The sequence below is a fragment of the Chrysemys picta genome, chromosome 4 (assembly GCF_011386835.1).
Source record: "Chrysemys picta bellii isolate R12L10 chromosome 4, ASM1138683v2, whole genome shotgun sequence".
Classification (NCBI taxonomy): domain Eukaryota; kingdom Metazoa; phylum Chordata; order Testudines; family Emydidae; genus Chrysemys; species Chrysemys picta.
The window spans coordinates 67,482,533-67,504,070 of record NC_088794.1 but is presented as its reverse complement, the minus strand read 5'-3'; the positions used below and the strand labels follow the sequence as shown (position 1 = coordinate 67,504,070).

At 42.0% G+C, this 21,538-nt stretch overlaps 1 protein-coding gene across 2 annotated transcripts in view; it reads right to left on the bottom strand.

Moving 5' to 3' along the window:
• The window catches only part of LGR4 (leucine rich repeat containing G protein-coupled receptor 4), a 133,511-nt gene extending 114,535 nt beyond the window's left edge, over positions 1-18,976 (bottom strand). The window contains exon 1 of one of the 2 annotated variants that reach the window (XM_005306374.5): positions 18,122-18,976. In XM_005306374.5, coding sequence (XP_005306431.1) covers positions 18,122-18,306 — 185 coding nt within the window. In that variant the 5' untranslated portion in view covers positions 18,307-18,976. The remainder of the gene's footprint in view (positions 1-18,121) is intronic. The other variant, XM_024109379.3, reaches the window with a different exon arrangement.
• Positions 18,977-21,538: the final 2,562 nt, after the last annotated feature.

The window sequence follows — 21,538 nt, the reverse complement described above, 5'->3', positions numbered from 1 at the left end:
AAAAAAAAAATATCGCTAGAAGTGCTACACCTCCACCCCTCCAATTTACTGAATTTCATAATCGTGTTTTCCTTTCTTTTTTTATTAAAGCAATTTCTCAGAAAGACTTAAGCACAAGAAAATGCCTACACAGGATCAGCAGTGTGCCAGAGATCCTTGAAAGATTTAAACACCTGTGCAGGAACTACTGATGGAACCCCTATATCTATTCCGTGCCCCTCAAAGAATCCCCAGGGAATACAATAAAAGGAAAGGAATAACTACTCAATAATTATGCAGGTCCTGGGATGATTACATAAGGGTGGACAAGCAAATGCAGGATTTTTCAAAGACTGCTGTTCTCTGAGAATTCAGAAGGGGCTTTCTACCAAACAACATTGATACTAATGGTGTCTCCATCCCCACTGTGATTCCAGGTGACCCTGTATACCCCACCTTTTGCCTTGTCTAATCCATTCCCAGATTACACAGATACAGATTCAACAGTACTCTCAATAAGTATGGGATATAGTTTTGGCAGACAAAGCAAGGTGAAGAAGTCCTCTCATCCACAAGGACAGCTCATTAACTAACGTAGCTATTATAGCACTGCCGTGCTGCATTTTGCAGACCGCATATATGAAAGAAAAGAAAAAGTCTTCTAAGAATACCAATGAGGAGACAGCAGGGTTTACAGAAACAGATGTACTTTGGGACAGGCAAGCTGTTACATCCAAGATCAGCATGATGCCCAAATTAGAAGTACTCTGTGCACACCTTTTCAAACCATTAATGGAGATGGAACAGAACTAAATATTACCCCTTTTTTTCTGAATTAGGAGTCATTTATAACAACATTCTCTTCATTTGTACAATGAGGGAGTTCATGGAAGAGTGATTTCACGCTGTATTGATATGGCAGTAATCACTGACAACTTGTGCTACTAAACGGGTTTAAAAGTTAATATTACGCTTTTGATAGTCTATGCATTTATTTTTCTCTTGCTTTATTATTTGTATTAGTTATGGTAAGGGAATTTATGGGGACACATTGATCTTTTGTATTGAAATTGAACAGTATGTTCATGAACAAATTGCACAGAAAGTACCTTCTACACAAACAAGCTAGCAGGACACCAGTGCCTTCATATCAGCCTCAGGCCAGCTGGCAGCATGCTGTGAGGAAGGCCTCCTATGAGACATGCAGGTGACAGAAGGAAAACAAAATCAACAACATTGATCTCTGTGAGAACACCACAAAACTGAGCTGCACAGTGCATGCAGCATTATTTGCACATGTAAATGGCCTCTGGGAAATATGACCCCTGTGTAGAATTCAGAAAGCGAATGAGACAGGCCATTTAGGCAGCACCCAGTTTATTGTGAGATGGTACTGGGAAGACTATTCGCATTGTTTGTACTATTATGCCAGTGGTCCCCATGCACACTGGAACTGCACCAGAGGAGACTGTCTTGGGGGTTAGCATTGCTTGTAGCAATCATCACTGTTAAGTGGTGACACAAATATCCATGTATATTTGTAAGTGTGTGAGTTAACATGAACTGTGTTACAGAAGTGTTTGGAGGAACATGCTGGTGGCTAGTGTCCCACAGTCTCTCACGTGGATGGAGATAGTGACAATCCAAGCAGATGTTCTTACACAGGATTTGGTGTGCTTGGCATGCAAAGCCACAGCAATGACTTGTGGCATCACTCTGGATTTATTCTGATGGCCCAATGTCCTGAGGCAGTTTGCAAGTGAGAGAAGCTGACTCTAGATGGTTAAACAACGATGCTTTAGCTGGAGTTCTAAAAACTATCCAGAGGCTACTACATCCACTAATGTTCCTCTCAGTGAATCCAAACCCTACTTAAAACATCTGAAAGTCAGGACACTAGACACTATTGGCTTGGAAGTTAGAGAGCCACTATCTGTGCCACTTTGACTCCTTTTTAACATATTTTTGGGGAGGAAGTGGGTGTGAACATGTACGTAAACTAGCTGGAGTTTTTAAAATGAAATATTTCAAGCAAGATTAAGTCAAATCAAAATAAATGATTAATTGACCTGGATATCTAAGGGATTTAGTGTCTCCAGTAAACACTCAACACAGTTACCGTGCCAGCAGATTTGCCCTTGGAACAGACATGACTTTTCTACACCTTATGAGACTCAACACACTAGTTCTGTAAAATATTAACAGTTTGGTCAATACTAGCACTTAAAAAAAAAACAAAAAAAACAAGTGTTAAAATCAACAGCAGTAAAAGTATCAAAAGGTAGGACTGTGTCCAACTCCAAACCTCCAGTTGCCACATTTCAATAGTAGAATCCCACAGTACTGGAACATAAAAATCTATATCAGATCCTTCTCTCTCTACCAGATCTTTTCACTCAAAACTTCCATTAAGGACAGTGGGACTTGTGACCAAGTAAGGACAGCAAGGTCTGGCCCTATATTAAGAGTGGCTACTATGCCAGTTTAAAAACAGTTGCTTTTCAAAATATCTTGAAGTAAACGTTCCAAAAAGTATCTATGTCCTATTTTCACATGTGACTTGTATGAAAATGGGACTTAGCCACTTTTAAAAATAAAGACCCTAGGTAAAGTTTTTAAATAGACAACCATACATGAATAATTTTTTAAACTACAAAGCACTACCTCTTCCAGAGTAACAACAAATTAAGAAAGAAAATTAAATTTCATGTGGGTTTTTTTATACTTATTTTCCCTGAGGGATCAACAGAATCAAGAGCAGCACCATTAAATGAACACTGATATAGACATTATGGGGGAAAATAGGCTTTGTACAATTTTGAGAATTCCTAATAATTTAATTTTAAGGCATATTACAGACATTTACCCTGAAATTTTGAGATCAACGGGAAATGTGCATACAGAGAGCCAGCAAGACAAGCCTTGCGTAGACACACATACATATTCACGTGTATTGATTTTAGAAATCAGAGACAGAAGAGACTCCAATATCATTTAGTCCAAGCACTGGAAGATGTCATAGAATTGTTCCCCAAATGATTTATCCTGTGTAGTTTTAATAAATGCTTCTAGCAACAGATTTCCATCAATTCTCTTGACAACTTTTAGGCCCACTACCCAAAAGATCATACAACTGGGACATTTTCCCCCCAATAGCCAGCCCCCATTTTCTCTGTTCATGCCATTAAGTGCATGTAAGTTCAGCTATCCAAAGGAACTGCCTACAGAACATGAACAGAAGAGAGCCCACCACTACCTTTGTAGCAGTGAGGCCAGGTGATCTTTCCCTTGTAAACTCTTCAATGGGAGTTCTTGGCACAAAATGGCAGCCCTATCCAGCTTTCAGCCATTTTACTCTTTTAGGAAGCTGAAGATTGACATATAAAATATTGCAATATTTTGGTTACTGAATGGTCTCTGGCTTTCTAGGTTTATGGTCTGACTATAATTAAAACAACCTGCTAAAAAACCCTTAAAGTTAAACTTTTCAGGTAATTAACATGGACTTGAAAGGTTTGAAATTAAAATAAACCACCACCGCAAAACCAGATGACACTGAAGTAGCTTCACCTTGAAAAGAAGCCACATCACAGGACATCTTGATGAATCAAACCCTCCAGTTATGCTTGGAAATAGAGTTCAAAGTTCTCCAAGGGAAGCATTCAAGAGGGTGGGGTCCCTGGCCTGGAAGGGGCGGTGATCTGGGAGGGGTGAGGGAAGAGAGAGACTAGCAAGGGTTTTTGTAGGATGCAGCTCAGACAGGACTCCCCAAACTTTAGAGAGAGAGAGAGAGAGAGAGAGAGAGTGTGTGTGTGTGTGTGTACACACCTCAGCTCATTCAACTTCTAAGGCAGGAGTGGGCAAACTTTTTGGCCTGAGGGCCGCATCGGGTTTCGAAAATTGTATGGAGGGCCGTTTAGGGGTGGGGGTTTTGGCCCAGCCCCCACCTCCTATCTGCCCCCCCTGGGACTCCTGCCCCATCCAACCCCCCCATTCCCTGATGCCCCCCCCCCCCCCGGACTCTTGCCCCATCCACACACCCCTGTCCCCTGACCGCCCCCGGACCTCTACCTCCCCATCCAACCCCTCCTTTTATTCCTGATGGCCCACAGGACCCCTGCCCCATCCAACCACCCCTTCTCCCTGTCCCGACTGCCCCGTCGCCCCACCCAACTCCCCCCTCCTCCCTGACTGCCCCCGCCGCCACCATGCAGCACAGAGACCGGATCTGGCCAGGCTCTGCAGCTGCGCTGCCCCAGTAGCTCACAGCCCCATGCCCAGAGCATTGCACCGGCTGCGGAGTGAACAAGCTGAGGCTGCGCAGGAGGGCGGAACAGCAGGGGAGGGGCTGGGGCTAGCCTCTCGGGCCAGGAGCTCGGGGGCTGGGCAGGACAGTCCTGTGGGCCGGATGTGGCCCGTGGGCCAAAGTTTGCCCACCGCTGTTCTAAGGCAACACAACTCAGTGAGTTCGAGGATCAGCTCAGATTAATAGAACTATAGGCCCTTTCCTGGTCTGATTTTGGGCGTTTGCTAATTAGAAACCAATATGAATTCTAGATCCTGCAACCATGTAACCTGGGAAACAGGGCAGCTTCTTTCCAGTTTCTGGGTCTAGGAAGGGAGTAAGTACTGGATCAGTCTAAATCTTGCCTAATCTAAAAAGGGTCTAGAAGGGGGACTGGAACCAGCAGTCCAATGGGATTTAGTTTTGGGGTTCCATCATGGCTCTGCACTCCAAAGCTGCAGATTAAATAGGGTCTTCACCTTCACCTGTCCATCCTCTATAGGGTGCTGAGAACTGTATTTGGAAAAATTGCAGAACCACCGCCATAGTAAGAATTACTTTAAAATCATATTTAAACACAATTTAAAATAGCACATGAGTAAAAATAACATGGAAGAAATTATTGGAAGAGACGAGAAGGGTAAATTCCCTTAATCCCCACTTAACTATTTCACATGTTTCGGTGGCAAGTATTTTCTTCATTCCTCCCCCAGCCTCAAAATGGGTTTTCTTTCCCTTTGATGATGAAACAACAGTGTTGTGCCTTGGTTTCTTGCTATACTCCTGATGACTGCACAGTAACCCACTGGCTAGAGTGGAATGCAATAGCAGACTCTCACTTTGTTACCACACAATAGAAACTTTAGAGTCACAGTGCGGTGTTTGGTTCAGATGATACGAAACAATTGGCCCCATTTTGTGGCTTGAAAGGGGACGTAATGAATGTAAGGGGAGACAGCCCCCATGACTTGTTCCAGTGGGAACCATGCATCTGTGTTCATATCTTGTGTATCTGCCAAGCAAATAGCAAACATCAAACATTGACAACTACAGTGTCCAAATATTTTAGGAAAATTGTCACTTGGTATCATGTGTCATTAAAGATTAAATGAGACCATAGAGGAGTCTGCTACTTACTTACATTATTAATATTGGATTGCTGAAATGGATTTGTTCTACATCTGGGATTCTATTCCCACAGCAACACAGTGTCATGTGAAATAATAGGACTTTGGCAAAAGCACTTTGATTACTAACAGTAAACCTTGTGGTTAACGTACCAATTTACCATGAAGTTTGAAGCTTGCAGCCCTTTGCCCTTACAGCCCCACGCCCTGTTTGCAAAGACAGGAATGAAATATTCCATATGTTTTCTTTGTCAGTAACAGGGCTATCGAAAGCAGGGCCACATTAGTCTCCCTGCTGAGGGACTGGGTCATGCTATTCATGTGTAACCATGCAGATGTCAAGAAAGTAATGGGAAAATTCTTCAACAAAAAACATTTTCACAGAACGAGGTTATCAAATGCACAACTCCATTTGCAGCATTATTCAATTAAGCCAAATTAAACAGGTTTGGCAGTATTATTAAATGAAGCTAAATTAAGCTGAGTAGCTCTGAGGTCACACAACGTTTTATGATTCAGTGCCAACTGTGTATCATTTAGAAGTCAGAATACAATTTCTTGAAGTTTTATGGGGAGACATTCAACAGGCTCATTGTTTTTCTATTGTTAGGTTATTCAAATTTTAAAATAAGACGCTTTGAGTTTTAAAATGGAAAGCTTAGCTAAACAGCCATAGGAACACAGTGTACAGCTGTTTTGTTCTTTAGGGCCTGATCCTTCAAGGCAATAAGCCCTCCCAGAAGGTGCTTAGCAACTGCTGCCTCACCTTTGAGCTTGTCTTCATGAGGAAAAAAGGACAAAATGTACAAAAAATAATTTATAAGTGAGCAAATGCTGTAAAAACCACAAAGACACAATCCTATTACTGCTAGTGCCCTGTGCCTCTCAGGTGGTGCTCACCTCTGTGCTGGGTCTTTATGGCATGAGCCTTCCCCTGCATTTTTATATACAATATGCAGGAACCAGTTACTAATTTAACAATACTCATGGCACTTTACTTATATGTAGTACCTGAAGATAGGATCGAGTCCCAAGCATTTTAAACTGCAAGTCAGATGATGCAAAACAGTAGTTTCAAAATGGAAATTAACCTTCACAATGCATAAAGCTTATGACTCAATTCTCAAAGCCAACAAATGACTAGAGACTGTTTAGAATTAGCAGATCCTACAGATGCCATTATTAATGTAGTTATAGCCACTTCCTGAAACCTAGTTTTTCCTCGGTCATTTGTCCAACTTTGAGGAGCTTCAAAACAAAACAAAAAAAATACATCACACCTATTTTCCTCCTCGGGAGAGTTCAGAATGTGGGGCTAACTGGCTCCTACTTTGTAAGAGGAAGGAGTTGCTGCAAGTAAGACTTTTTAAAGGGGGGATTTTTGAGGCCTTGAGGACCTTCTTGGAGTCTGGAAGGGAGAGAGTGAGGCACACGTTGACAGATTGATGTAACCTGATGATCCCACATAGACGGTCTTACTGTTTGCAAATCCATACCACATTTATATTATTAGAATGCCATGTTGAAGGATCCCAAAGCACTTTACAGATCCACCCATCTCTGGGGTGAGACACAGCAAATGATTAACATTACACAGTAATTTAGGACAGGGCAAAGACCAAAAGACTACTCCAGTGCAGCCCTTCAATAGCATTTCACCCTAACCATAAAAATACAGACAAGATCTGAATTACGAAATTCATCTTGCTACATATTAAAGCATCAAGCTTCCACAATCGTTATGTCACGTTATAGTAAAATTCTTCTATCTAGTTGTATCAAAAACTGCATTCAATCAGCAATGAAATAATTTCATATTTTAACTGTACATAATATACTGCTCCAATCTCTCAGCATAATATACATTACTTTTCAGATGTCCTTATTAAAGTAAGTTTCCTCAAGTAGAAATCCAAAATCAACACAAGGGTTTAAAAACCAAAACAACAAAAGCAGTTTCACTTTATTTCTGTCATTAGCTGGAGTCCACAATATTTCAAATGTGTCAGTCTATGTTTCAACTAATGTTTTCTCAACAGCCAAAATGCATTGAACAAAATGCTCCTTTAATGGGTTGGTTTCATATTAAAAGCTCAACTGACTTTTTGTGGTTTTACTAAGCCCCAGGGCACCATATCAGTGTGCAGATATAGGACAATGACACAACTAAGAAAAAAAGATGACATATATAATTCCAAGTAGACAAATACAAGATACCAGAGACATGAGGTTGACAAAAAACAATATCATGTGATTTTTTTTTTTTTAAGTAAAAATAAGTTCTTTCACAGATGTCATATTCCAGCCAATTGGAGAAAATATGCCAACACCTTCACCTGTTCAGAAACAACTCCCTTTTGCTTTTTTAAACATATGTTATAATATTGCTATGCCCCAGTATATAATGTTGTCAGTTGCCTGCACAAAAGACCCTTTTATACAATAGGGAAAATTGATGAACTACACACACAAATTATTGTCACATGCGTACAGTAAACAAATACAGAAACATTTTCTTTTCCAGTCTTTCAGTTGTAGTAATCAGTGTTAGCAATAGAATGTAAAATCATTACAAGTTTAGAGGTGTCTGACATGAAAGTCAACAGGAGTAATAGTAGCTCAGCACCTCTGAAAATCAGGTCACTTCTTTTGCCAAGCATACCAGATGCCATCTCAGCATTATTCCCACCAGGTACCAACATATGCAGTGAACTACAGCAATGCTTCTCAAAGTCGGGCTGCCGCTTGTTCAGGGACAGCCCCTGGCAGTCCGGGCCCGTTTGTTTACCTGCCGCGTCCGCAGGTTCGGCCAATCGCGGCTCCCGCTGGCCGCGGTTTGCCGCTCCAGGCCAATGGGGGCTGCAGGAAGGGCGGCCAGCATACCCCTCGGCCCACGCCACTTCCCGCAGCCCCCATTGGCCTGGGACAGCAAACCACGGCCACTGGGAGCCGCGATCGGCCGAACCTGCGGACGCGGCAAGTAAACAAACCGGCCCGGATTGCCAGGGGCTTTTCCTAACAAGCAACCCGACTTTGAGAAGCACTGAACTACAGTACATTCTACACAGGCTTGATATCGCACCGTCAACAGGAGTTTAGCCACCAACAGGAGTTTACTTCAATGGGAGCCGGATGAGGTCCTGAAACATGCGTTCTCAAACATTTCCAGAGTGAGGACAACACTAGATCATGACAGGGACAACCTTCCCTCCCATTCAAAATTGTATGGACAAGCTTTCTCTCTCATTCACAGTGACATAAAATCTAGAGGCAGCTAAAGCAATTGCTTACATACCAGTAGGAGAGAGATTAGGAAATCATTTAATCCATTTTTAGCTGACTTGTAATGCAATTTAGCAGCTGGAAATAATGAAGAGCCAACTTCATGGGACCAGACATCCCTCTACAGATCACAGATTGAGAACCTCTCATTAGTAAATAGCAGCAGGTTTTGTTTTTTTGTTTTTGTTGGAGGGGGGTGGGGAAGCGGACCAAGCATGCCAAGAGGCAGATATGAAAGATGAGGGTAGGTAGGTTCCACCAGCCAGGTTCAAGGACAACGTCCAGATGCAGATGAGGTGCCCAGCCCAGCTGCTGGGATTGCTAGAAAAGTGCTGCCCCTTAAACTCAAACTGGGGTCTCCTCTTTTATATCAGCCTTCTGCAAATAGGTGTCTTTTTAAGTTTGGAGCTCAGCTCTTCTCTCTCTCCTGGAAGTTAGAAGGAGCTTCCTGTCTCCTCCTTCTGTCAGCCCAGTCTCCTGGGTGTAGAAAGACTGGCTGGATACTCTAGCCTCCCTCTCTGTACACCTCCCCCGCAGTGAGGGTGATGAAGAGAAAATGTTTCTGCGATTCTAGCTCTCCTCCAGCCTCTTTCAGGTTCTTCATCTTGTCTATGAACAAATCCAATAACCTAGCTTTTTCCAGGTGGCAGCAGCATAGAATTGACACGATTTGACAGTTTCACCGCTGCCTACAGAGTTCAGAGAGCAAGGTGAAAGCTGATCAGTCTTGCTAATTTCAGTCCGTTAGGCTTTGGAAAACCAGGAGCAGCAGCAGGGGCACTGGAGCTGTCTGTAGACCCTCCACAATACAAATACTGCACCAGCTTACACTTGGTTCCCAGTAAGAAGGCAATCTTCACTAATGAAGGCTAGAAACTCTCAGCCTGCTTTCCCAAGGGACCAAGAACACAGTAGCTTTCCTTCACCTTACAAGGAGGTAGGAATGCTTTGCCCTTCTGGAATCTAGGCCAGTAACTTTCTCTGTGTACATAAAAAAACAAAAACAAACAAACAAAAAACGGGAAGTGTCTCGTGAATGTTTTTTTTGAATGCCTGAATTGCATCCTCCAGTATTTTTCATGTTAAACACATATTTACTAGTAAAAGCCTATCAAGAGTTAAAGGGAATGATTTACCAGTACACACTTGTTTTAAATTAACGTCCTGAAATTTTTCACACAGCAAACTGATTTCCATGTTCCCTGAAGTCACGGTTCTGAGCCTCAGCTAGTCAGCATCAAACAAGAAATGACATATGGCTGACAATAATGAGCTCAAGGTGCAAAAATAAGTGTCAAGTGCCTGACAAATTAGACATTGTGGTAGGGCACTGATTTTTGGGGAGAACTGTGTTGCCAATTACACATTTTACACTCTTTTTCCTTAAAAACCATAAAAAACCATCTACCTTCTCGTGCAATACCTAGGACTTCATATTTCTTATAGAAGAAAGAAGACATGAAAAAATACATACTTTAAAAGCCCCAATCTTGCAACCAGATCAGCTTGAGAGACCCTCACTGAATTCAGTGTCGCTCCCCACAGTTGCAAGGATCTGCTCACCTGGATCCAGTTGCAGGATCTGGGCTGATGTATCCGCTCCAGTGTTATTAGCCAGCCCAGACCCATGAAGAGAGTCTTATACTCTGCATGGGTGCAGAGCTCCATGGTAGCAGATCAAGATGTATTCTGACTGTGTTTTGTTTTGTTTTTAGAGTCCTTTTAACTCTTCACCGTTTATGCTGTTCTTTTAATTTTTGTTGATGAACAATGAAAAATAGATTAGTCAGTTTCATTTCAGTTTCACTCTTGGTTCTCATCCATTAACACAATGCTAGAATGCGGAAGGTGGGGAGAAGAAAATATTTCTTTTTAAAGCAAAATAGTGTTTTTATTGTTGTCAAAATTATTTGTTATATGTATGTGGTCTGTCTTTTTCTTTAAAAAAAGCCTTAAAAAAAAAAAAGACGACGACGACAAGGCTTGCAGCCACATTTTTAGAAAAAAAATGAGTCTTTAATATATGAATAAAGGTGGACTTTATCTCTCCACATATCACAGTATGTGGCAAAGGCAAGTGAAAAATTAAACAATGTGTAACTGCAAAACCTTCAAACCTATAATGAGATAAGGCTTTTCTATCTCAGGAAAATTATAATTATGCTACATTTCCCAAACTGAAGGTCATGCCTGGCCATCCTTACTTTTCAACATATTCCTTCTGCTAGACAATGTTCATTGCACCTAAGCAGGCTCCTCACCATTCTAATGCAACAGTAACTGATCAATAACATTACAAGGCAATGCCTTGTATCTGACACATTAAAAGAGAACATCTTAGGTCTACATGCTACCTACCATTGGTTTCAGCTGAATGCTACATAAAAATTCCAGATGAAAAAAAAAAGCCATTCAGTTATAAAAACACACAAGTTTCGTTGTAGCCAGCAGGACTAGTCAAGTGATACTATAATCCTGCTGAATATATATATAAACTCAGCAGAAATAGCCCAGTTGGACCAGATTCAGGTGCAATACCTTCTTCGAGGTGGGTACAAAAACATTACAAATCTCCAAGAATTAATCAACTCCTTACAAATACAGAGACACCAATTATCAAATAGCTAGACCTTGCTCATTAAAAAAAACCCAATGTTTTGATTTTGTAAAGCTGCAGAACAACTGTAGAAAATACACCACTGAAACTGATTGTTTTTAAAAGCCATTTAACCTGATTTTGGCAAATAGCAAAATTAACATTTCCTTTTTGAATGTCTACTACAGGGGTTGGCAACGTTTGGCACGCGGCAGCAAGAAGCCGCGGCCAGCACATTGCTCGCCCGCGCCGCTTCTCGCCGCCCCCATTGGCCCGGGACGGCAAACCGCGGCCAGTGGGGGCCGCGACTGGCCGAACCTGCCGCGTCAGCAGGTAAATAAAACTGGCCCGGCCCGCCAGGGTGCTTACCCTGGCGAGCCGCGTGCCGAATGCTGCCGACCCCTGGTCTACTAGAAAAAAATACTTTTTCTTTTATGAAGTGATGGATTTGGAAGAAAGGGAAGACTAACTGAATGCACAGTAAGAATGGAGTGCATTTGAAACAAAATTAGGCAGCAATTGTGTTTTTTCTCCATGCAGGGAAGAGAGCAGAGAATAAAAACCAATGCAAACAAACATGTGAAATGGGGTAGTCAATTATTTTTTGTCAAGGTCCAAATTTCTTGGTCAAGATATAGCCAAGGAACAGATTCCAGAGAAACATTTTTCACAACATGAGAACAATAATGATAATAATATGTAAATAAAATGATTTCAGAGTCCATTCAAAGGTGTTTGGTGGTCCAGATTTGGCGCATGATCTGCCTATTGACTACATAGAGATTGTGCCAAAGCATTTGGACACTAGAATGCCTATGGTCTTGAAAACATACACACAAAAATTGGAAAAACAATAAAATTAAAGCAAAGTAACCAATCCCCCCAAAATTGCAAAGACTCTCAGAAAATAATTTTGTTTGAAGAAAGATCTTGGGAAGTAGAAGGAGTGGAATACTTGCAATTTTAAGCTTCCAAATTTTTCGTCAAATCTTGAAACAAAATGCTATGTATCCTAACAATCATTCGCAAGAACAAGGATTATATTTATGGCTAGATAATATACTTTTCATTTTAATACTATATTTTATTTAAATTGGCTGGGATTTTCAAAAAAAAAAAAAAACCCAACAACTATCGATTTCAGAAGCCCAACTGTGTCACCTCGAAAGAGCCTGATTTTCAGGAGGTATCAAACACCCACTCTGTGAAAAATCAGACCTATTTAAAGTGTCTGAAGTTGGGGATCCAGATATCCAAGCTCCCAAAGATCACTAATCATTTCTGAAAAATCTCAGCCAATGTGTCTCCACCCTAGACTTGCACCAGTACCAGACTTGAAAAGTACAGTATTTGCGGTTAAGTAATACCGGCAGAAATATAAAAGATGCCCTTAGCATAACTTGCTTTGACCACAGAGAGAATGTTTTCTTTTACATAACATATTGCCAGGTCATTGACAACATGCATAAGATCAGTAGTGTAGTGCAGGGTAAACTTCTCATTTGGGGAATATGGAGTTAAGTTTAGGTTAATTTATCCACTTCTTTGGCAACCACTACACCACTGAGTAAGATCATGTCAAAGAACAAGAACACATTGCATCAATTAAAAATAAATAAATAAATAAATAAATAATAACTCATTAGCTTTCATCTTAACATTACTGCTTTGGCATAATCAGCTGGCTAGACAACAGTTATTTTGCAACAAAGCAAAGCCACAAAGCCTATGATCAGAAAAAAAACAAGTAGCTGATTGTGTAATTCTGACTTAGAGACCCAACTAAGTTTTACCAAAATAATGGCTCCCTACAGTAACTGTATCAAAAGTCTATCTCCTCTCTTGTTCCTCCTGATACCCACTGGATTCACCCCTATCTCATCTGCTCTAATCCCCTCTGTTCGTATACTTCTTCCACTCTACTCCCTTCTCTGAGTTTTTTTCCCAGGCTGCCTCATTCATGGAATATTATCCACACACAAAAAATCCCTGTTCATCAAAATACCAGCCTTCCTCATTCAAATTCATCATCATCACAACAACAACAAACTTCCATGTCACCCAAAAGCCATGAGTTATCCTCCTTTAAAAAAAAAAAAAACCCTATCATTATATGTTTAATGGAAACATCCTGCTCTGCTCATACCATAACTGAGGGTATGTCTTCATTAGCAATGTTAAAGCACTGCTGTGGCTGTGTAATCGCGGCACCAGCGCTGTGAGAGAGCGCTCTCAGAGCTGTTTAAAAAAAAAAAAAAACACACACACCCCTAGGAGGGGAGTAGCTACCAGCGCTGGGAGCCCAGCTCCCAGTGCTGGTGAGTAAAGTCAATACTGCCACTTTACAGCGCTGAAACTTGCAGCGCTCAGGGGGGTGTTTTTTCATCCCCCAAGCGAGAAAGTTGCAGCGCTGTAAAGTAAGTAGATGATATTATTGAAACCCCAGTCCTTCCTCCCTTCATCCCCAACCCCTACCATTGTGTGGTATTCACTCATTTTGTCACATGTAAAATTAGACTGTAGACACTCCATGGCAAGGGACTCATAATATCCATTAGACTCTATGAAAAAAAAATACATTTTAGTGAGTCGTACAATAATAATCAAGTATAATAAAATAATGGATGTACTGTGAACAAAACATACCAAGAGGAGTATCCTGGCTAGGATACTCAATTGATCATTGTAAGGTACTAGTACAAACAGAAATAGGAAGAGACAGGAATGCAAATGGACATCCACCTGTGGTTCTATTCAAGCTAACCTGATATGGAAGATCAGGGAATACTTCAGTATATTTTTATATAGATAGGATGTAATACTAAGATTACACAGTTAGAAGTTATCAAGAAATGCAGTGTAGCTGTAACGATGTTGGTCCCAGGATATTAGAGAGGCAAGGTGGGTGAGGTAATATCTTTTTATTGGACCAACTTCTGTAGGTCTCTGTCACCAACAGAAGTTGGTCCAATAAAAGATATATTATCTCACCCACCTTGCCTCTCTAACATCAAGAAATGTAAGGCTTTAAATTCTTGCAGGGTACAGGGCAGGTAAAGGATATGGTCATTGTTTGTCTAGAGACCATTTTCTGCAAGGTTGGGTTAACAAGGCAGCAGCACATCACCATGACAGTTTCTTGGACAAAACAAAAACCTAAACTTTCATTTAGAAACAAAATTAAGTTTGCAACTCATAGAATATCAGGCTCAGATGATGCTTACCAAGTGTGCTGAATTTTCTATGGCTTATAAAACTATTATTCTGCCTTTCCCCCATATCCAAAACTTGGGAATGGCTATGCTCCAAAACAGGAAATATTTAAATGCAAAGTTTCAAAAAGCAGCCATTGTTGAGTTCTGTGTTTGAAAAAAATCAAAAGCAAGGACAATAATTGGTATGTGCATGGGGAGTAGTTTTAACTCTTGCAGAACAAAAGAGATGAAAGGATTTTGCTCTGACGTAGACTGCCCAAACACCAACACACATGGCAGTATATATCACATCCCACCTTCAAACAGAAACCAAGTACGGAATACATCAGTCCCAGAAGTGAATTTCAGGAATCTGATCAGCATATGAAAACAGGGAATTACAACTGAAAGAGTTTGGCAACTATATCTATACTTGGTTCTAACTTTAATGGCTTATAACCACTTCTGGACAATAAAGGCAGTCTCACAGATATACAGGGATGCTAGTCAGCCTAATAATCATAACCTCAGAGCTTCTTTCTCCCAAGAATCTTGAAGCACTTTATAAAGTTTGGCAAGATCCCTATTTTACATATGGAGAAACTAGGGCACAGGGAGCTTATTAGCAAGTCTTAAGGCATGTCTACATTGCCCTGCAGTTCCAACTACTGGGGCGTGAATAGCATTGTGCACCAAAGTGCTGCGCTGTAACTCCCCCATGTGGATGCTGCAGGTGTGAACTAATATGTTCACAGTTTGCATTCATGTAGTCCTCCTTCAAACAGGACTACATTAATGTTAATGTGAAGTAGGAACCTTTTAGTTTGCGCCTCCAGCAACTGGGGGAGTTACAGCAAGGTACTTTGCTGAACAATGCTATTCACACCTCCATACCCCAAGGCCACGTAGACATACCCCTAGTTTGCACAGTAACAGTGACAGAGTGAGATCCCGGTCCTCCTGTCTTCCAGCCCCCTGCTCTAACCTGAGAAACACTGCCTTTGCAAAAGAAACACAAGGAAAAAGCCAACTCCCAGTATTATATGGTGCTACTTTGCAGTCTTACTGTATAATACACCTAAGTCAATGAATAAATATTACTTTGCAAATATGCAACTTCCTGCTAACTAACAAGTAAAAGACTCATAAGATTTCAGGCTCAATAATCTGCTCTATACAATCTAAATGAAAAAAATATCTGCACACGTGGTATATGAGAGAAATGGGACATGTTTTGCTAAGGTACAACTGATGAACAAGTACTGGGAAAACCCTGGTAATTCATATGAAGAACCAGGAGACCCTTTGCATATTCATGAATAAGAAAGTAAATGAACCAAAACACACAGAAAAATAAAGACAATTTCATCAAGTGTATTCTGCTCGTTTACTTTGACAAATATAGTTCAGTATTGATTTATGAGTACGCATCATCATAATTTGCTATAATGTGCACTAATACATTTTGCAACAGTAGTGAAGCTTTAGTAATACAAAATCTCATTACAGCCCTCTGCTATTAAAACTTTGCTGAGAAGTGGGGTAAGCCTGGCATGTTTTATTGTGAAACTTAACAAGTTTGTGGATTAGCAAAACTCTACCATATTGAAAGCTGTAAATCCCTCTTCAGTCATCTCACTACACAAGGGAAATGTACAATTAAAAGTTTATAATAAAAATGATTGAATATTTAACACAGATGCCAACTGGCAAATCTTGCCTAAAGTGCCAACTTTCACGGAAGACTTTAAAGAAACGATCCAAAGAAACAACCTAAGGTTTCCTATGAAAGAAAACTGATTAACCAAATTCACGAGACTATTAAATCAAGGTAAATAAAGCTGTATTAGAGATAAAAGTTCTCTCATTCCGCATTATAGACACAATATTTTGAACAAATTAACATTTAGTGTGCTTAATAACATCTGCCTACACTACAGACTGGACATGATATTTTGGCAGAGGAATGGTTAGTGCTGTTTATGGATGGACTACCTAACTTACCATCAAAAAAAAAAAAAAAAAAAAAAAAGCTTGAAACTTTTGCAGGGAGCAGCACATCTAATTCACTTGCTAGCTAGTTAAATGCACTCTGAATTAATATGAGGATGTTGCAAAGGATACAAATACTTGTCATCTTTCCATATTTTAAGGTGGCATTCTGAATTAAGGCAGGTAATGTTGTTACCTGCTATATTTACCTCATGTTGAACATTTACATATTATCATAATCTTTTTCCTCATTTCTATGCAAACCATCTAATCCTCCTTGGCCTTGCATACCTGAACAGCTATTAACATTAACCCTTGAACTTCTCTGCTCCTTTGAGCAATATGATACTGCTACATAATTCCATTTTCAAATATAATAATTGATGGTTTTTGTCCCTCCCCTCCAGCCTTCTCACTTGGCATATTCTGCAGGTAGTCGGTCTCCTGACATTAATCAGCACTCCACTGCCTGAAGTCTATACATCTCTTATTCTTTCCTTTTTCAGCTTTGGACCTTGCAGAGGCAATGTAAGTATAGAAAATGAATCTGCTTAGGAAATGCCAATTGGGGAAAGCCATATCCTGCTCTTGATTGATACAAACAGATTTGTGGATTTCTACAATTTTTTAGGAAATCCTCTGCAACCCCAAATGCTTACAACCCAAACATTCAAAGGGAACACCTCAGGTGCTTAGATACCAAGTTGATAAACACACTTTAGAAATGCCGAAGACAGAGTTCCCAAGTAAAAAAACCAACATTAAATGTACATAGCAGTGCTTATTTTTTATTGTTCTTAATACTGTGGTCTCCTCTTCATAAGGCTCTGTTTGACAGACAGAAGGGTCAGTTTGCTGTATTGAGATCTTAGAGACAGCAAAATCAAGGTATTTGCTCAATAACTATGCTTGGCTTAATTTTTTTTTTACGCTGATTATGCTTGAATCCAGGTGTTTCCTCACTCAGCATGCCCAAATTTGGCAGCACAAAAATATTGTCTTATTGATTCTGCCTTGCCCTTACCAGTTGATGGTCTTTGCTTGTTGACTGGGAACGGGCATGCACGGTCTGGGGTTCTGTTTGTTTGACACACACTAAAAAGGTGTCTAGGTCCAACTTTTACCCAGATCTGCGAACCCCCGGCCTCAAGATACCAAAAGCCTGTAGGATGGGGACAAGGAACCACGGATAGAACGAGGGGTCTGTTTCTCAGAGGAAGGGGCTCTATTTAAATAGACACAATATCTCCTCTCCGCTTCCTCCATCGGGGGGAATAAGGTAGTAATAAGGTAAGGGTCACCCTTCTCCCACCTACTTGTCAAATGGGATGCAAGGCCAGGGGGAATTAAGATCACCAAAAAGACTGGCAGAAGGGCTGGCTGGGCTCTAAAAAAAAATATTTAAAACAAAAAAATTCCCGAATTTGTTTGTTTTTGAAAGCACTTGGCATTAACCTAGCCCAGCCCCAAGCGCCCAGACGGTCTCCGTACCCTGCCACACTAACAGGTAGGGCAGGCATCTGCCCAGGCCATGCTGCCAACACACCCACCCGGGAAACCTGTTTGGGAAAGTCTGGAGGCAAAGAGGGACCCCTTCTAGCCCACACACCCACACCAGTCTCCACCTCCCGCCGCCACACCGCCCCCGCGTGTCCCCCGGACTTACAGGGCGTGGGTGAAGGCGCTGAGACCCTCAGGCACGGTGGTCAACCCCCTGCCGGAGCAATCGACTCCTCCGTCCCCATCGCAGCTGCAGGAAGCCGGGCAAGGAGGAGGGGAAGCTCCGCCGCTGGGCCCAGCCGAGCTCCCGAAGCCCCAGGCGAAGAAGCCGAGCAGAGCCAGGCACCGCATTGCGAGCCCCCTCCGGTGCGTGCGGGAGTCTCGCTCCTGGGAGCGGCGAGGCTGCCCGGGCTGGACGCTTCGGCTCGGTCCCTTTGCAGAACGATTCCTCCCCCGCGCCCGCTGCAAGACGCCTCTCCGGCTGCCCTGGCCCCGCGCAGAGCCGAGCTGAGTCCTTGTTACCGCAGCTCCCTCCCCACCTCCGTGCCCAGCGCAAGCGGAGTGTCTCGCCCTCTCTCCCCCTCAACACCGTGCACCAGGAGCCAGCACTTCAGCGGCTCTCCCTCCGCCCTCCCGCTCCATTGAAAGGCAGCAGCTCCCTTCCCTCTGCGGGGCTCATCTCAAGCTAGCAGGTAACGTGCGCTGGGCTTTGCCTCTGCTGTGGCGCTCTCCCTGTTGTTGCTGCTGCTGTGCCGTGTTGCAATGCCTAGGAAGTGAACCGTGCAGCCATTCTAGCTCCTGTCTGCCTCTGCTCCACTCCCCTGCTTGCCAGGAGCCAGACACACCAGTCCAGCTCCGCAGCCTCCTTTTCCCTTCTAGGGTTGCACAGTGTCGGGGCTCCGGCTGCTGCTCTATGCAAATCAACTAGGTGCGTATGCGGAGAGTGAAGCCGGCGCCCGCATTGGTGCAGAAGAAATCTGAGGCTGATTAATATGCAAAGAGGAGCCTAGCAGCAGCCAACAAACGAAGGGCGCCTTGGCCTCTTTGGTAAGTGGAGCACTTGGTGGGCGTTACCCTGACAGATGAGTGACAAGGTGGTGGTTCAAGTGGAATCCCTGAGCTGGCTGAATTGGTGATTCAAGGTTGCACACAAGGCAGCGGAGGTGAAGGTGGTGGGGTGACTGGAAAATGCAAGCTGCGAGGAGTGCGCTGAAACAGAAGTGAATTCATAGAAACTCGATTCATCTTAATTAGGGTAAAGGGACCCATTAAAATTAATATTTTAAAAATCGGTTTCCATTTCCTGCATGACATGGCACTTTAATTATTAAAACCAAAAATTGTTTTTAAATCTGATTTTTTCAATTTTTGTTTGTTTAAAAAACATGCATGAGTTCTGTATCACCTGAAGCCCACTCCTCCAAATACTTACTTAACTCAGTAAGGCCTCCTGTGTATGAGCCAGGCCTAACTTTTCTCCCATGAGCAATCCCATAAATTTTCCCTTGTATAAATATTCATTTTATTATTTGTTTGGGTCTTTCATATGGCAACAGAATAAAACATTTGTTTTAATATGGAAATGTCATCATAAAACCACAGAAAAATTGGCAGGGAGCTTCAGGGGCAGGTTAAACACCCAAAACTACTTTGAACTCTTCTTTTTTAATTGACTGTATTTTAAGTTTATAGAGTCCTTTTAAATGTTAAGGTACTGGTGTCATTGGGATGTGTAATATAACTGAGCACATTACTAGTCTGTGTAATCATGTGTCTATCACTTGTCTTCCAGTCTCTATTCCCTTGGTTGGTTTGTTTCCCTGGCCCTGAGTTAAGCCATATTCTGCAATGAGCTCCACATGCAGGGACCTGAGCCTGCATTGAACAACGTGCAGGATTGGAGCCTTAGATCATAAATTCTGAGGGGGAGGGATTATCTCCAATGTACAGCACCTAGTCTAAAAGGGTCCTGATTCTGCTTGGGCCTTCTGGACAAATACAAATAAATCTTTATTTTTATGCCGTTTATTTTCTCACTTTCTATTTGCATCATGGAAATAAATTAACCCTGTACACTTTTGCTTATAGCTCATTTCTAGTCAGTTTCACTTTCTACTTTCCAGACTGCAAGGACTGGGTTACAAACCTTGTACAGAATTTTAAAATAATAAATGTTTCCTTTGGCATAAAAAAAGCATGGTAGCTTGTTTTTATAAAACCTACAAATGTTGGCCAAGTTTGCACTGGCTGGGGTCCTGTATTGTTCATTTCTCACTTCCTTCAAAAACTTCTAAAACCCTATTTATTCTTGCTGTACATGGCCATATTTCACTCTGGTGTGTTCTGCATTGTACTAACTTTTTACATGCTGTCTTTTTGCCTTCAGACTGAGTGGGGATCTGATACTCGTTTAACTCAATTCACCTATTGTACACCACAGTGTATACTCACTATATTATTAAAAACAATAATAAAGATTGTGACAGCACTTTAATACTACTTTAGACTTTCATCCAAAAATCTCAAAGTATTTCACTCACTAATGCCCTGATCCTGTAATGGACACTGGGCAAGTGGACCCTACAACCTCGTGGAGCCCCATTGAAATCACTGGGCTTCTGTGCAGACACAGCCATCTGCCCACAGAGTCCATTGCAAGATCAGAGCCTCATTATATCCATCTTCCAAACAGGGAAACTGAGGCACAAAAGTTAAGTGACTTGCCAAGGTCACTTAGCCCCCAGTTCTTAGGCCCAATAAGATACACACAGGTGAACCCCTGTCTGCCCAAAACTCCATTGATTATATTGGGGCTATTTGTGCGTGTAGTGATCTGCTTCCACATATCTCATTGCTGGATCAAAACCTTAGAGCCTGATCCAAAGCCCACTGAAGATTGCCACCATTGACTTCAATGGGCTTTGGCGCTGGCCTTCAGTGAGTATATAGTTGAGTCAGGAAGCCAGGAATCCTGCATTTCAATTTTGTTCTCTAAATACGAGTTAGACCATACTCACCTTCTTCCAATGCCCCATAATCCTAACAGGGAGATTGAAAGATAAAGCTTGCTTACGCCATATATGAGGCAGAGCTTTGGTTAAACCTCGCAATGACTTTTTGGGGCTGATTATTAATAGATATTTGGTGAGATTAAAAAAAAGTGAAAGAAAAACAAGGAGACTTTGAAACAACAGTACGCTAAGTAAGCCACACTCAGGGACTCTCATTGCACTTTAGCAGTGACCATAGGGACATTTGTGCACAGCAAGCCAGTGTATCGTAGATTTACACCATGCTTTGCCACATACTAACTCACTGTGTAGGAGACCCTACCAGAAGAATGCAAAGGGGCTGGAAAGTAGCTGAATTTGGTGCTGCGCGGAGGAGCTCTGAGCTGGAACCAGCCAGCATTGCTAGGCCCCGTGACACCTCAGCTTTGGTGCAGGAGATGGGGAGGGAGTGTATCCAACAGGAATGCTCTAACCTTTGCCAGGGCTCTAGGCAGTGCTGAGTCACCCAGTTGTAACTAGCTCCCTGACACCACCTCTCTTGCTGGTGTGGGGTGCTCCAACCAGAAAGCTCA